Source organism: Mustela putorius, unplaced genomic scaffold, assembly GCF_011764305.1.
Source record: "Mustela putorius furo isolate JIRA1106 unplaced genomic scaffold, ASM1176430v1.1 tig00000095_pilon_pilon_pilon, whole genome shotgun sequence".
Lineage (NCBI taxonomy): Eukaryota > Metazoa > Chordata > Mammalia > Carnivora > Mustelidae > Mustela > Mustela putorius.
The window spans coordinates 24,535,751-24,551,520 of NW_025421280.1; the positions used below are offsets into that span (position 1 = coordinate 24,535,751).

General features: G+C 47.4%; 1 protein-coding gene across 1 annotated transcript; it reads left to right on the forward strand.

Annotated features, from left to right (window-relative positions):
- Positions 1-1,078: 1,078 nt before the first annotated feature.
- On the forward strand, positions 1,079-9,401 carry LOC101687633 (putative serine protease 45). The gene is made up of 6 exons (XM_004760788.2): positions 1,079-1,234; positions 3,135-3,161; positions 6,982-7,129; positions 7,268-7,533; positions 8,408-8,571; positions 8,878-9,401. The coding sequence occupies exons 1-6, from the start codon at positions 1,135-1,137 to the stop codon at positions 9,109-9,111; spliced, it is 939 nt and encodes a 312-aa protein (XP_004760845.1). The 5' UTR covers positions 1,079-1,134; the 3' UTR covers positions 9,112-9,401.
- The last annotated feature ends 6,369 nt before the right edge of the window (positions 9,402-15,770 follow it).

A 15,770-nucleotide genomic window follows, 5' to 3' on the forward strand; every position in this document is an offset into this window, starting at 1 on the left:
ACATCTGCGCTCCCACTGGGAGAAGGCAAGTGAGATTTATTGTTTTAGACACTGGATCTTTACCCTCATTCTCTGGCTCTGTGTTCCAGCGTCTCTCTTTCTGGCTTGGTAAAACACACATCACTGGTCCCCTGCCAGAGTTTTCAGTCCTGTAGGTCTGGGGTGGGGCCTGAGAACTGCATCTCTAACCAGCTCCAAGTTGACAGTTCTGCCGCACTGGGCACCAGTGCTTGGCCTGAACACGAGCAAAGAAGGCATTCTCCTCCCGACCACCTTGACACGGAAGTGGCACACATCACTTCTACTCACCTGTCTGCGGTGGGGACTCATTATGCGGACCCCCTTAGATACCAGGCTGGGGAATGTGGTCCCCAGAACTGAACACTCCCTCCCTCCCTACTAGACAAAAGAAGCGGGAATCTTCTGCTTCTGGGTGGTTCTCTCCCAATTCTGCCACACCCACCAGATGCAAAGACCCCGTCCTACAAAGTTGCTCTTCGAAGGCCCAAGGCCTAGCTAGCATCTGCCCCGCCCCCATTTCTTTCAGGTGCATACATCCCCTTGGTGGTCTGTAGAGGAGGAGGAATGCCTTTCCTTTCTCAGGACTCCCCCCAAGACTCCATATTCCAGTTTTAGATCCAGCTCAGATGCCACTTTCCTAAAGACATCTTCCTGGATTCCCCAGCCTTACTGTTCCTTTCTTGTGCTTTTCAGATTCTCAGATCAACAAAATCTGTGAACCCTTCCAACGCACCAATGCCAGGGGACCAAGGGTGTGGTCAGAGGCTGGGCGACAAAGGTGCCCTCAGAGGTCCAGAGGTTGGGGGCACTGTCCCCATCTTAAAGCAACAGGGGAGTGCTTGGCCACCCTGGAGGCGATCCTGGATCCTGGGCTCCGATGCCATCTTCAGGGAACAGGCACGAGGTGAGGGTGTGGATGCAGATGTGCCCATGGGGTGGGGGGGGGGGGGCGGGCGGGAGGGAGTCCAGGGCGTCATTGCGGGCTAGTGGGGCCGTCGTGTGCCCAGAACTCCATCACGTGCTGGAGGTGCCCTTGCGCGCGGCGGGGTCGCCATCACCTGCCGGGGCTCGCGGCACCGTGTCTGTCCCGTTAGGTGGCACCTCCCGGACCTCATGGCCGCCTTGCCGTTCAGCCACAGCGCTGGGCCTGGAGCCTCGGGGCTCTGGGGCCTGAGCCGCTGCGTCCTGCTGCTGCTGCCGCTGCTGACCTCGGGTGAGGCTGCGCCTCCTCCACCGCCCTGTGTCCCTCCGTCCGCCAGTCGGCCACCTTCCCCGTACTCCCCCCACCCTCCCCTCTGCCCCCCAGCCCCGCACTTGAGCCCAGATCCCTGCACGTGGCTAGCTCTTTGGCCTCCGGGGACTCTGTCCGCCACCCCCACCATGCTCCCCTGTCCCCCACTGCCATCCGTGTCGCCAGACTTCTGCCCGCCCCGCCCCGCCCCGGCCTCCTCCCTCAGACTTCACCAGCAGTGCGGAGGACCCCTGTGTCTTCTCCGGACGTGCAGCCACTTCCTCCGGCCTCCACGCTGGTGGGCATCGCGGCTGAGGCCAGAGGCACCCTTCCAGGCGGGCTCAGGCCGCCCCGCTGCCCCTTCTCCCACCGCCCCAGGCCACTGCGCATGTGCCGCGGCACGGCGGGCCCCACGCGGTCTCCCCGCGCTGAAACCCGGATCCCGCCTTCCCGCTTCTCCCCAGCGCCCTGTTCCCCCTGGCGTCTGGCTCACTGCGGCTTTATTCGCCGTGAAGATGCTCTCCCCCTTGCCCGCCTCCAGGCCCCAGGGGCCCTTCCGAACCCCACTGCTCGACACCAGCCTCCCCCATTTCTTTAGCAATCAGGGACTCCCCTCGTGTTCAAGGTCAGCCCGCTCGCCCTGCACCGGACTGCGGGCTGTGCCCGCGCTGTGCTCCCTCCGCCAACCTCTTGCTCATCTTCATCCTGTCCCTCTTTGCCATGGTTGCTTCTCCCCGTCCCTTCCCGCTCGCTGCCAGGTTTCTCAGAGTAGCCGCGTCCCCTTCACGCTTCCTTCCAGGGCTTCCTTGCTTCTCCCATAATCGTCCGCCCATCCTGGCCGCAGCTGCGACCTTTCTACCTTTTCCTCCGTTTTTCTAGTCCCCTGGCTTCTCGGGTCAGGCCTTCCGCTTCTCCTCTGTCTCAGGATAGCTCTGCGGCTCCGCACCTGCTTCCCAGCCAGTGCGCTCTGTTCATCCCTGCTGCGCTGTCTGGGCTCTCCCCCCCACACCCTGCCGCCCCCCAACGCCCCTGGGGCTCTGCTATGCAACGTGTCTGCGAGTGCACCTGCCTGCTGCAGGACCTAGAAACATCTCTGCTCCCCCGGGGTCCAAAGTGGAGCTTCTCGGCTGCCTATAAACTGGGTTCTCTAAGCCTGTTCTCTACTGCGCTGAATTGTAGGCACTCCTCTCTAAAAGCGGAACCTGGGGGTCATCCCAGACCCCCATAACGATCTGCCTGCATCCCACATCCAGCTCACCCTGTCTAGTCTCAGAGCCACTTCCTCGGACCACCTCCTTTCTTGCCTGGGTCCTGAAGAGGGATCTCAGCACCTACAGTCCGGTCAACTTCCTACTTCCTTGTCACAGTCCAAGCCTGAACATGTCACCCTTCTATAGGCCTCCCTCCTCCCGGAGGGTCTCTTTGCTTCTCTGCCTGGGTTATGAGGCCCCTCGTGGTTGACCCTGACTCTTCCTCCGTGGCATCATTTCTGGCCATCCTTGGCCTTGTTCTTCATTCTCATGGCATGCATCACAGTGTATCTTTTGCAATAATGTCATTGTCACTTTTCTGTTCTTACTGTCTTCTCATCTTTAAGTCCTGGCCCCAAAACTCTACTTCTCAGGAGCCTTCTTGTCCCCCCACTTCTTCTGGGCTCCCCTGAAACCTGTGGCCTTGTCCTTGCATTGATTTTCACACAGGTGGTTTTTTTTTGACTTTCATCTCCCCTGCTGGACAGCACGTTATCTGTTTGATACGCTCTGTCCCCTCCCTACCGGTCTTGGCTGGGAATGGAGTGGGAGGTTAGGAAATATTTGGTGAATGAATGAATGAACTAATTCATGATCTTTTGCTTCATCTTTGTTCCCCCTTTCTCCTTCAGGTTATAAAGAAAACACTTCCATACCAGGTGGGTAGGCTGAGCCGCCGCTTCAGAAAAACCTCAGCTCCGGGGAGGATGTGTTCTGAAGAGGGTCAGAGAGGTAGTGTTTCTGGGTCTGTAGGAAGCAGGAATTTAGTCTGAAGGACCTGCTTTCTAAAATGTCTTTTCCCTTAGACGTCATGGATGGTGGGTTACGTTCCTCATTGGTTCATGGGCTTCCGTTGTCATAGGACCTCCCTAATTGGTTATGAATTGTTCGGCTGATTAAATTAGTTATGCCTCCTTATATCCCTGCCCCTCCTCTTCCTCCTTTCAACCTTGCTTATATGTTCAGTGTGTGTCTCTGCTTATGTGTGTTCTTGTCAAAATACATATTGTGGTTTTGTGTGCACGTATTTTAACTTAAATAAATGATGTCTACAGTAGATCTCTTTCTATTTCCTCCTCTTTTCACCAGTTCCATTAAAATTTTTTTTCTATTTGGAAATAATTTTAAACTTACCAAACACTGCAAAAATACATTTAGGTCAAGAAACACATATCTAAATTTTCCCAGAATCAACTGAGGGTCACTTGCAGCCTGACTTCTGATCTCTAAATACCTAGGCATGTTTTTTTCTAAGACTATTCCCTTAGATAACCACAATATCTACTGATTAACTTCACTTCTCACATATCAGCCACTTCTCAATTTCAAAAATGTGCATTGAGGGGCGCCTGGGTGGCTCAGTGGATTAAACCTCTGCCTTCGGCTCAGGGTCCAGGGATGGAGCCCCGAAGTGTGAGCAGGGAGCCTGCTTCTCCTCTCTCTCTCTGCCTGCCTCTCTGCCTATTTGTGATCTCGGTCAAATCAATAATTAAAATCTTCTTAAAAAATGTACATTGAGGTGGCACCTGGGTGGCTCAGTGGGTTAAAGCCTCTGCCTTCGGCTCAGGTCATGATCCCAGGGTCCTGGGATCGAGCCCTGCATCTGGATCTCTGCTCCACCGGGAGCCTGCTTCCTCCTCTCTCTCTCTCTCTGCCTACCTGCGATCTCTCTCTGTCAAATAAATAAATAAAATCTTTTTAAAAAATATACATTGATACAGTGCTTTTATCTTATGTCCATAATCTAATGTGGCCAGCTCTCTGTATTCCTACTGGCCATCTGTAAAGGTGTAATGTTGTTACAGACGTACCAACCATGGTACGATGCAGCTTTTATATCTTTTTACCAATTAAAAAAAATCTAATAGAATGAAAAATGGCTTCTTGATTTAATTGACATTTTTCTCATTACTAATGAGTCTCAGCATGTCTCAATATACTTTTGACCTCTTGGATTTCTTCTAATAAATTGCTTGTCCCCTTCACATATTAACTGTTCTTTTTTTTTTTCTTATTGATTTCCTAGAGTTCCTTGTATATTCCTAGTAAAAGTCTTGTATTGATTTTCAGTGTCATAAATATTGCCACCCAATCTGTCATCTGCCAGTTAACTTTATTGCTAGAGTAAGAACAAAAACTAAGGGGTGCCTGGGTGGCTCAGTGGGTTAAAGCCTCTGCCTTCGGCTCAGGTCATGATCCCAGGGTCCTGGGATGGAGCCCTTTGGGGGAGGCTCAATCTCTGCTCAGCAGGGAGCCTGCTTCCTTTCCCCTTCTCTGCCTGCCTGTCTGCCTACTTGTGATCTCTGTCAAATCAATAAATAAAATCTTTAAAAAAAAACCCAAAAACACAAGACCTTGGTTTTGATGTAATAAAATTAATCCATTTCATGTTTTATGATTTGTTTTGAGATTTTGTTTAGGGAGCTGTTTCTCACCCCGTGCCATATGGTCTACTTAGCTTTAGGGTTTCACTTTTCTATTTAGGTCTCCAAGTGCTGCTATGGAGGAATCCGGTTTTGTTTTTCTTAATTATTTTGTCGTGAGTCAGTTTCCCCAGCCCCATCTACTCAACATCCATCCTTCACCCACCGATGGTGGTGACTCCTTTATCTACATTAAGATCCTGGGTCCCCAGAGCAGTCTCAGGCTCTCTGTTCTTTTCCATGGCTTCATTGGTTTGTCCTTGTCCATACCACACCGTTTTTGTTGTGACAGCTTTGATGTGTGTCTTGCTAGACACACACACCTGCTAGGACAAGCATTGTTTTATGTTCTCCTTTTTCAGAGACTGAGCTATTCACGGACTTTTGTTTTTCTACTTGAATTCTAGAGTAAGTTTATAAAGCTCCCTAAAATCCTCACTTGGAAAATGACTTTATAGTTTAGTTTTGGGAAAAAGTACATCTGAAATGGTTAGTTGTTTATTTAAAAGCAAGGGACGTCTCTCCATTTATGCTGTTCCTTTTCCATGTCCTTTATTGAGTTTTATTTATTTTTTTTCTTTATTAAGAGTTTTAAATGTATCACCATGATAAACTGGCCTAATGTTAATTTCTTGTTACTTAAGATATTTTTGTTGTTGAAATATATCTTATTTTGAATATATTTTCTCGTTGATTGTGCTGGAGTCAAGAAGCATAAATGATTTAAAAAGTAAGCCATTGGGATGGGCGCCTGGGTGGTTCAGTGGGTTAAAGTGTCTGCCTTCGGCTCAGGTCATGATCCCAGGGTCCTGGGATCAAGCCCCACATCGGGCTCTCTGCTCAGTGGGGAGCCTGCTTCCTCCTCTCTCTCTGCTTGCCTCTCTGCCTACTTGTGATCTCTGTTTGTAAAATAAATCTTAAAAAAAAAAAAAGGTAAGCTGTTGAAGTCTTATATACACGCACAACAGTACACAGATTTGAAGTGTCTGGCCTAAGAAATGATCACACAGTGAACCCACCTGTGTTAGTCACTGTCTTGGTGAGAAAGTAGAACTTTCCCAGCCCCCGATAGCTCCCTTATGCTCTCTCGATTACTTCCCCAGCCCTCCTCCTGCAAAGTACCATTTTTCTTGGCTTCTGACCGTATAGAATCTTTTTGCCTCTTCTTTAATGTTATGTGGTGCTTGCTGTAGGTTTGTGGTCTCTAACTTTCCTAAAGTTAAGGATTTCTTTTCTGGTCCCAAAGTAAGAGGTATTTTTGTTTCTATTTGTTTTTAGTCATAAATATATGTTGAATTTTTCAAATGTCTTCTGTGTTTTTTTGAGAAGAGCACATGATCCTTCTCTTTAGAGAAAAAGAACTGTGTATGTGGCAAATACAGGGAGGGCTTTTCTAGTGCGGGACCTCCCTTGCGCTCCTGAGACAATCTCTCTACACGATCGTGGTGCGTTATTTTTTCAAAATATAATGTTGAGTAACGCTCTATTTAGAAACTTTGGCATCTGTGCTCATTCATACTGCCGTACCAGTTGCCTGTGTTGGAACGTGGTGCAGACGAAGACTGTAAGCTGTGAGCGGGGACCCTCCGTGGGCTCCACGCTGGTGGGGCTCTTTCTTGAACGGCCTGTATAAAGGTTTCTGACCCAGAAGCCTGGAACTTTTCTCAGCTCCGAGCAGTGGCACTTCAGGAACATGGCCTCGCGATTCAGGCTAGACACAAGAGAACGCAGGGCTTGTGCCAGGACTCCTTCTATGCTTTCCCCTTGTTTTGGGGTTCCCTTCGAATCCCCTGTTGTCTCGGTATCTCTCTCTCTCGCCTGTGATGTCTTTATGTCTCTGTCTTCCAGCCTTGTATCTCTGTCACTGTCATTTCTGTCTAGCACAGTGCCTCTGTCCTTCTCTCGGCCTGCCTCCCCATCTTTGAAATGAGGACAAGCCCCCGCGTTTACAGCTTTGTGCCCATTGTCCCGGGGTGGGGGAGGGGCATCTTAGTCTCCGTTGTTCTCATCCTCCAATATGTGGTCCCTGTGTCTCCCTGGCACATCGTTCCTGAAGTTTGCGGCAGACCCTGGTGGTCCGAGGATTTGGAAGTGACCCGCCACTGGCCCTGGGAGGTGAGCCTCCGGCTAGAGAATGAACACGTATGTGGAGGGGCCCTCATTGATCTCAACTGGGTGGTCACTGCTGCCCACTGCATCCAAGGGTGAGTGTGGCCCCCGTGTCCACGGCCTGGAGCAAATGGGGGGTGGATTCTGCTAAGGGAGGGGGTTCTTGGTGGAGGTAGGAGCATCATGTTGTTTGCGAACCTGACTGGCTAGCCGGGGCAGTATGTCTTCTGTAGCACCAAAGAGTACTCAGTGATCCTGGGCACCTCCAAGCTGAAGCCCCTGCAGGCTTCCTTGATCCCTGTGAAGGACATCATCCTGCACCCCAAGTTCTGGGGCCGGACCTTCATCATGGGGGATATGGCCCTTCTCCAGCTTCACAGCCCTGCCACCTTTAGCAAGTATGTGCAGCCCATCTGCCTCCCGGAGCCCAGCTACAACCTGAAGGTGGGGACCCAGTGCTGGGTGACTGGCTGGGGCCAGGTCAAACAGCGCTTCTCAGGTGAGCACAGTGGGTCAAGGCGGGGGGTGCGGAACCACAGAGGGGGGCATTGCCTTCCTGCTGGGGTCTTGCTTGCTGGACCCCTTCATGGTGCCTCTCAGGAAGCTTGCAGCTGTCACCTCTGGGCCCTGGCTCTTTGGACTTAGGACTCTCCTTGTCCTAACACGTCTCCAGGTCTCCACGGCCAAGGCCACCATGCTTGCCGTGGGTACCTCACTCTGGTCCAGTGGCGCCGGGGCTGGGTGTGGTCTTTTGGCCTCTTACAGCAGCTCAGAGTCCGGGAATCCTACACTTACTCGTCCTCTCACTCATTCATTTGATGGGCGGCCCACCAGACCCTTCACGTGGGGAGTGCGTGCCTTACCTGCAGGGTGCTGGTCACTGAGTGTGGGCAGGGGCCCAGGCTGATGGGGAAAGGAGCTAAGACTTGGTCAGGTGATCCTTGAGATGGAGCTGGGAGGAATCTGGGATGAGTCTGGCCAGGGGCACATCTATCTGAGATGCCTGAAGGGGGAGCGAGGGTAACCAGGTGACAGAGGTCACAACCTATGCCAGACCCGGAGGCTGGAGAGAGAAGCCAGACGTGACTGGGGTCTCAGTTCGTCAGTGGTTGCATTGAAACTTGGCTTGTGGCCTGCTTGGTTTGGAAGCCAAAGCTTCCCAGAGAAAGGGATCCTGAAAGAGAGCCTGAGAGGGTGAGGGACTTGCCAGACGTGGTCCCCCCCATCCCCCGAAGGGAGACAGACTGGTGAAGGAAGGCATGAAGGGGTGTGGCTTGGCTGAGTCTCAAAAATGGAGGTGGCAGGACCCTGGGAGGAGGCCAGGGCTGAGCGGAATGAGGAGAACTTTCTCACCCCTCTGGGCTCCCCCACAGCTAACTCCACACTGACCACGGAGCTGCAGGAGGCTGAGGTGTTCATCATGGACAACAAGAAGTGTGACCAGATTTACCGCAAGAAGTCCTTCCTCCCCCACCTTGTCCCCCTTGTCCTGGGGGACATGATCTGTGCCACCAACTACGGAGAGAACTTGTGCTCTGTGAGTGGTTGGGAGGTCCGGCAGCTCTTCGGTCCAGAGCGACTCCCCGGGGTGGGGAGTGAGGGGACGTTCCCAGGGAGGGCTTTGCTTCGCGACCCTCACGGCGCAGCGCTCTGCTCCCCTCTTCCTTCCCCTGTGGCTTTGATTTTGCCTGATATTCTGGGATGGGTCTGAGGAGCCGAAGGGGGAGCTGAAGGAGGTAGTGAGATCCTCAGGGAGCAAGAAGAGGAGTCAGAGGGGTGGGCATTCCGGGTCCTCCGGGGTCCCGGCTCCCAGAGCTTCCATGATTCCTCCCTCTTTATCTAGGGGGATTCTGGCGGCCCACTGGCTTGCGAAGTCGAGGGCAGATGGATTCTGGCTGGGGTGTTGTCCTGGGAAAAAGCCTGTGCCAAAGCGGAGAACCCAGGCGTGTACACCCGCATCACCAAATACAGCAAATGGATCAGGAAGCAAATAGGCAGTGAGGCTCTCTCAGGCCCCCCAGCCTCCACCTGGCTCCTACTCCTGCTCTGGCTGCTGCAGCCCCAGATGGGTCCTTAGTCTCCCCTCTCTCTTCTTCCCGCATTGCCTCTGCCCTATGGGTCCGGATCAAGGTTAGACCAAGGTCATGTGTCTCTATTCAACAAGAGTCAAGGTGGGGAAAGAGTGGCCCCTGGGGATGGGGCTCTGCCTCGGCATCTGAGTGGGGAGAGACGCAGAGGATGACTACGCCCTGTGTGACTCCAGGAGAAGGGAAGTGTGGCCTCGAAGGGCTCTGGAACGGGGGACCAGGAGAGCAGGGATTAAATTTGTGCAAGTGTGAGCTGGCTCTGTTCTCTTTTGTGGGTGACCCTGGGATCTTAAATGTATTGTTAGTAGTCTACATTAAAAAAAAAAAAAATCACACACGTTGACAAACTTTCTCCGTCAATACCTAAAGCTAGTCATCATGTGATGTCATTGCGTATGTTCTGGGCAGCTGTGACATAGGTTTTGTAACCAGCAGCAGGTTTTGGGCTGTTTCGGACTCGCCCCCCTGGCGGCAGTCCTGCATGTGGGTGGTGGGGTTGGGGGAGGACACTCTGAACCATTTCTGCAGCTGTCTCCCTAGGAGTGGGCTGAGGGCAGGACAGTCGTCAAAGGACACACAAATTTTAGTACTTTTGGATGACTACAATCAAAGAGTATTCCTTCCCAAAGCTGAGCCAGTTTACAGTCATACCTACAGCATGGGAGAGTGAAACATTTCCCCTTTTGCTAAAGATGGATATTATCAGTCTTTAAAAATACGTCCATCCAATGCTAGAACACTCTCTCATTGCTGTATTCATCTGTATTTCCCTGATTGGAAATGTGCCTTTTCATGTGTTTATTGATGAAAAGATATACCTTTTCTCGAGTGAATCCTCTATTCATAGGCTTTGTCTCTTTTTAAGATTGGGTTGCTTTTCTTTTTCTTAATGAAAGTTTTTATCTTTTCTGAGTACTAAGCCTTTGTAAATTATTTTACAACCATTTCCTTAACTTTTAGAAATATGTGGAATGGATGGAATGATGAAAGTTTTCCATAAAGACCTTTAAAATTATCATGGAGTCAAGGGGCACCAGGGTGGCTCAGTTGCTTAAGTGTCTGCCTTTGGCTCAGGTCATGATCCTGGGGTCCTAGGACTGAGCTCCGCATGGGGCTTCCTCCTGAGGGGGGAACCTGCTTCTCCCTCTCCCTCTGCACCTTCCCCTGCTTGTGCATGGCACACTTTCTCAAATAAATAAAATTAAAAAAAAATTATTATGGAATCAAATCAATCTTTACTTCCCTTTATGGGTTTTGTGTCTAGTAAAATGTGCTCTTCTCCATCTCCAGGTTATAAAAGCTGTCTTCCCATATTTCTTTTCATCTTGATAAATTTATTTTTTATGTGTAACTCTGTGTGGTGTGAGGTGGGGATCCAACTCTTATTTCCAACTGGAGAGCCAATTCCACGGATACTATTTCTTGTAGCACCTGTCTTTTTCCTGCTGATTTGAATATCTGCATTTATAATAAGCAAGTCTTAATATATCCATGTGTATGTTTTTGAAACCTCTATTGTTTTCCCACTGATCTGTTTGTCCCTGGGTTAGTGCTGTATTGTTTCAAATAGCTTTATGTCATATTTTGTTAAGTGGTAGCGAAAGCTCTCCTTTAAAAAAAATATTGCCTAATTTACAGAGTTTATCTTCCAAGGAAACTTTACAGTCAGTGTGTCAATTTTCATTAAAGACACAATTGGTATTTGAATTGAAATTAGATATGCAGATTAATTTTTACAGTGTTGAATTCCTAACAGGGGTATGGTATATGTCTCCATTCATTCGGCTCTTCTATTCACGGATGTCTGGAAAAATACTGAGTGTATTTCTAAGTATTTTACAAATTTTGATTATATTCATTGTGGATGATTATCTCCTCCCATTATATTTTTTTCTAATTTTATATGTTAGGTATTTTAAAGCTGCTGATTTAAAAAAACAGTGATCATGGGGCACCTGGGTGGCTCAGTGGGTCAAGCCTCTGCCTTCAGCTCAGGTCATGATCTCAGGGTCCTGGGATCGAGCCTGAGTCAGGCTCTCTGCTTGGCAGGGAGCTTGCTTCCCCCCTCTCTCTCTGCCTGCCTTTCTACCTACTTGTGATCTCTCTCTCTGCCAAATAAAGAAAAAAATCTTAAAAAGAAACCCCAAAACAACAACAAAAAACGCCATAGTGATCTTGATTCCTGGTCATCTTGCAAAACTGACTTATTTAATTCATCAGTTTCTCAGTGGATTCTTTTGGCTTATTTTTGGCTAGTCAAATTCCCTAAAATGGTGAGAGTTACATCTTGTCCTTTTTGAAAATCCTACCATTTATTTTTGTTTTCTCATTGCCTGGGACCTCTAACCCATTGTGAAACAGTGGCCATAATGGTGGGGGTTCATGTGCTGACCCTGACCTCATCCTTCATGTGCTTCTCAGACACTCACTGGGAACCTTTGCTGTGCGAGGCAGATTTGGGCCCTGGTGACGCAGTAATGAACTATTAAGATGATTATATGGTTTTTCTTATTTAATTTGTTCACATAATGAAATTCATTGCTAGATCTCAGAAGGTTTCTTAGATAAATCCCTTAATACATTGTGGGTTCCATTTGCTGGCATTTTGTTTAGAATTTCTGTCCCAGACATGGTGGGCCTCCACTTTTCCTCTCTGTTCTACCATTGTTCAAGTTTGGTGTCATTGCTGTGCTAGCCTCTTAAAACAGGTTGAGAAGCGTTGTAATATTTTTCCTATGCCCTAGAGCAGTTTATATAAGGCCAACATTATCAGTTCCTGAGATTTTGTAGATTGTGCACATGAAACTCACTGGGCCCTGGAGGGGAGGGGGTTTTGGAGGGAGGGGATGGCTGGGTTATGGGCATTGGGGAGGTTGTGTGCTATGGTGGTGCTGTGAATTGTATAAGACAGATGAATCACAGACCTGTACCCCTGAAACAAATAATACATTATATGTTAATAAAATTTTAAAAAATAATGGGAAAACTCACTGGGCCTGATAGTTTTTTGTAAGGGATAAATCTTTATTTTTTAAAAATCTTGTATAGTTAATGGCCTAGTGGGTTCCTCACTGTTTTTGCATTACTTTAGTCTAGAAAATCACTTATGTTAGCTTACATTCTTACATTTCAACCCGATGTATAAAATTTGAACCCACGGCCTCTTTCCCATTTCTAATATTATTTATATATGTACTCATTGCCCTTTCTTAATTATTAGAGACTAGAATTGCCAAATTTTTGTCTATTTCATAGGTGTTTAAAAAAAAAAAAAACCCCAATCCATCTGCTAAGGGCACCTGGGTGGCTCAGTCGGTTAAGTGTCTGACTTGTGATTTCAGCTCAGGTCATGATCTCAGGGTGGTGGGATCAAGCCCAGTGTTGGGTCTACACTCAGTGCGGAGTCTGCTTAAGGTTCTTTCTCCCCTTGCCACTCTCTCTCTCTCTTAAATAAATAAATGAATCTTAAAAAAAAAATCCATCTGGTATACCTTATTGGTTGGCTTTATGGTTTCCATCCTTCCTTCATATTACCCTGGGTCCTGGTCTGCAGCCCTCCCACTCTGCCATGCTGTTCATGTCTTCAGGGTGAAGCTGTCACCCTCCCAGCTCCCAGGGTCTGATCGAGTCAGCCTAGTCCAGTGCCCTGGCCAGCTGGCTCCAGTTGGGTTACCAGGCAGCAGAAGGTATGGTTAGAGAAAGGACATACACACTTCTTCTCTAAATGTGGGTGAGAAAGCAGGAGGATGTGGGCTGTCAGCAACCATTTTTTAAACGTTTTTGTATCAATTCCACTTAGTGCTCATACAGTGTGAGATTAGTTTCAGGTGTACAATACAGTGACTCAACACTTTCGTACATCACTCCGTGCAGCTGGCATCCATTTCTCAACAAGGGGACCAACTCAGGAGGAAGCTGCCACCACTGAAGGGAGGGGACACATTTTTTTTTTGATTTTTTAAAAAAATGTATTTATTTGACAGAGAGAGAGATCACAAGTAGGCAGAGAGGCAGGCAGAGAGAGAGAGAAGGAAGCAGGCTCCACTCTGAGCAGAGAGCCCGATGTAGGACTCGATCCCAGGATCCTGAGATCATGACCTGAGCCGAAGGCAGAGGCTTAAACCACTGAGCCACGCAGGTGCCCCAGGAGGGGACAAATTTTAAGCCTATATGAGTAGAAGGTTCTCTTCTTTGGGGACACCTAAATGGTACAAACTAACTTTTGGTTTTGTAATCAAATCTTTTTTGTTCATGTCACTAAAACTCTTTTAGTCATTCTAACCTACTTTGGGGGGGGCTTATTTTACTGTCCTTTTTCTAACTTATTGAGTTGTATGCTGAATCAGTTATTACAGACTTCTTTGGTTTCTAATATTTTCACTTAATTCTATAAAATTTCCTCTGGGTCTTCCTTTGTCCATATGGCACACAGGTTGATATGTACTGACCTCATTATCATTCATTTCTGTATTGTTTCTAATTTCATGTGTATTTCTTATTTAACCCAAGAGTTCCATAGATGGGTGTTATTTGGAGGAGGATGGGGACTTCTTTTTTCCCCCATTAAAAATTATATCGCAGTGTGAATTTTATTATTTTTATGTTTTTCAATTTATTGATGTTTTATTGAGGCCTAGTATCTGCTCAGTTTTAGTGAATGTTTCATGTGTATTTGAAATGAAAACATTGTGTGTTTTGAAGCAGAGTTCTAGCCATAACTGATTGAACCAGGTTTGTTGACTGTATTACTCAAATCCGTTCAACACTTCAAATATTTTATGTCTATATAACCCATTGATTTCTGAGAGGCTTACCATGAGAATTAAGACTTCTTATAGTTCTAGCAATTCTTAATTTATGTATCAAAGCTATTTTGGTAAGAGTGCAAAGTACATGCTTACTACATCATCTTGGTGGGTTTTACCCTAGCAGTAAAAAAGTTGTCTTTGTCCCAACTGATATTATTTGTTTTTTCAAAGATCCAGATCATAGAGTTCATTCGTAATTCTGCTGTCCTAATTGATTAGGGTATAATTTTATATTTTGTACATGTTTCCAAAAGACTTTCCTTGGTTTTATTTTTTAATTTATTTAAATATTATTTATTTGAGAGAGAGAGAGAGAAGTGAACAGAAACAAGGGGAGAGGCAGAGGGAGAGGGAGAAACGGGCTCCCCTCTGAGCCAGGAGCCTGATGATGGGGCTCGGTCCCAGGACCCCAAGATCATGACCCAAGCCCAAGGCAGAGGCTTAACAGACTGAGCTGCCCAGGTGCCCAACTTGGCTTTATTTTATGTCTTTTACAGTTTCCTGATTGGAGCTTTTAATCCATTTGCGTTCTTTGTTATTCAATAACGAATATCCCTAAGGTTGTAGACTTGCTTTGAACACACCCAGTAAATTTTTAATGCATTGCTCTAATTATTCATATTTTCTGAAGAGTTTATAGAATGTTATTTCATCAAAATAAGTTAACAAAGTTTATTTTTAAAAATTTCGGCTAAGGCATTCACTGTTTTGTTATTAAATCCTTGAGTCATCGTGTCGTGGTACGAAAGTGTGGCCCAAACTGTTCAGGTTTTAGGGCAGTTACTGTGGTCCTGTTAGTAGTCTAGTGGGTGGTTCATTTTTATACCTGTTCCCTTCCCCCTAAGATAGTCGGAGACGGCTGTCCCCTAAAGGGAGGTGTTTCGGTTTCTCGCAGATCACTGATTGACGTTGCTTTATGGGATCCATGTTATGTGATCGATGGAGAGAACTTTATGATGTTACGTAGTCACTCTAATTTTTATCTTTTCCCAACATTAAATAGCCTTTTCTGTGTAAAGCTTTTGTCCTGAATCACATCTCTAGAGAGCAACATGCCATGTCTATTTTCACTTGCATATAATTATATATTTTTACCTGTCTTTTTACTTTTATGCTTCACGTCAATTTGTTTTAGGTGGCTCTCTGATAAGTAGCATGTGAATGGACTTTTCTTTTACCCAATACAAGAATCTTTGACTTTTTTTTTTTTTTTAAAGATTTTATTTATTTATTTGACAGAGAGAAATCACAAGTAGATGGAGAGGCAGGCAGAGAGAGAGAGAGAGGGAAGCAGGCTCCCTGCTGAGCAGAGAGCCTGATGCAGGACTCGATCCCAGGACCCTGAGATCATGACCCGAGCTGAAGGCAGCGGCTTAACCCACTGGGCCACCCAGGCGCCCCAGAATCTTTGACTTTTAAAAGTAGAGGGTTTTTGTATTCACATCGGTGGTGATGGTGGATATGCTTGTTTTTTTTTTGTTGAATTTTCTTATTTTGTTTCATTGATTAACCCCCTCCCCCAGAGTATTGTTTTCCACGGAGGCAGGAGAGTAGATCGGGTTTTTCTTCTCTGGATTTTTTCCTCCCCTCCCCTACCTTTCCCTCCCCTCTTTTCTCTCTCCCTCTTTCTCCCTGTTTCCCCCTAGAGGAAATGTGCTTGTAGGGAGGAAATGTGCTTGCAGGGAGAATCATTTCCTTGGTTTTCTGCCATGGATCTCTAGACATAGTTTGTTTTGCCTGTTTTTGAATTTCACACCGTACGTACCTTTCCGTGTCCGGCTTCTTTCCCTCCGTGGCATGTTATGACATTGGCCACGTCTCTCCGTGGAGCAGGCCACTCA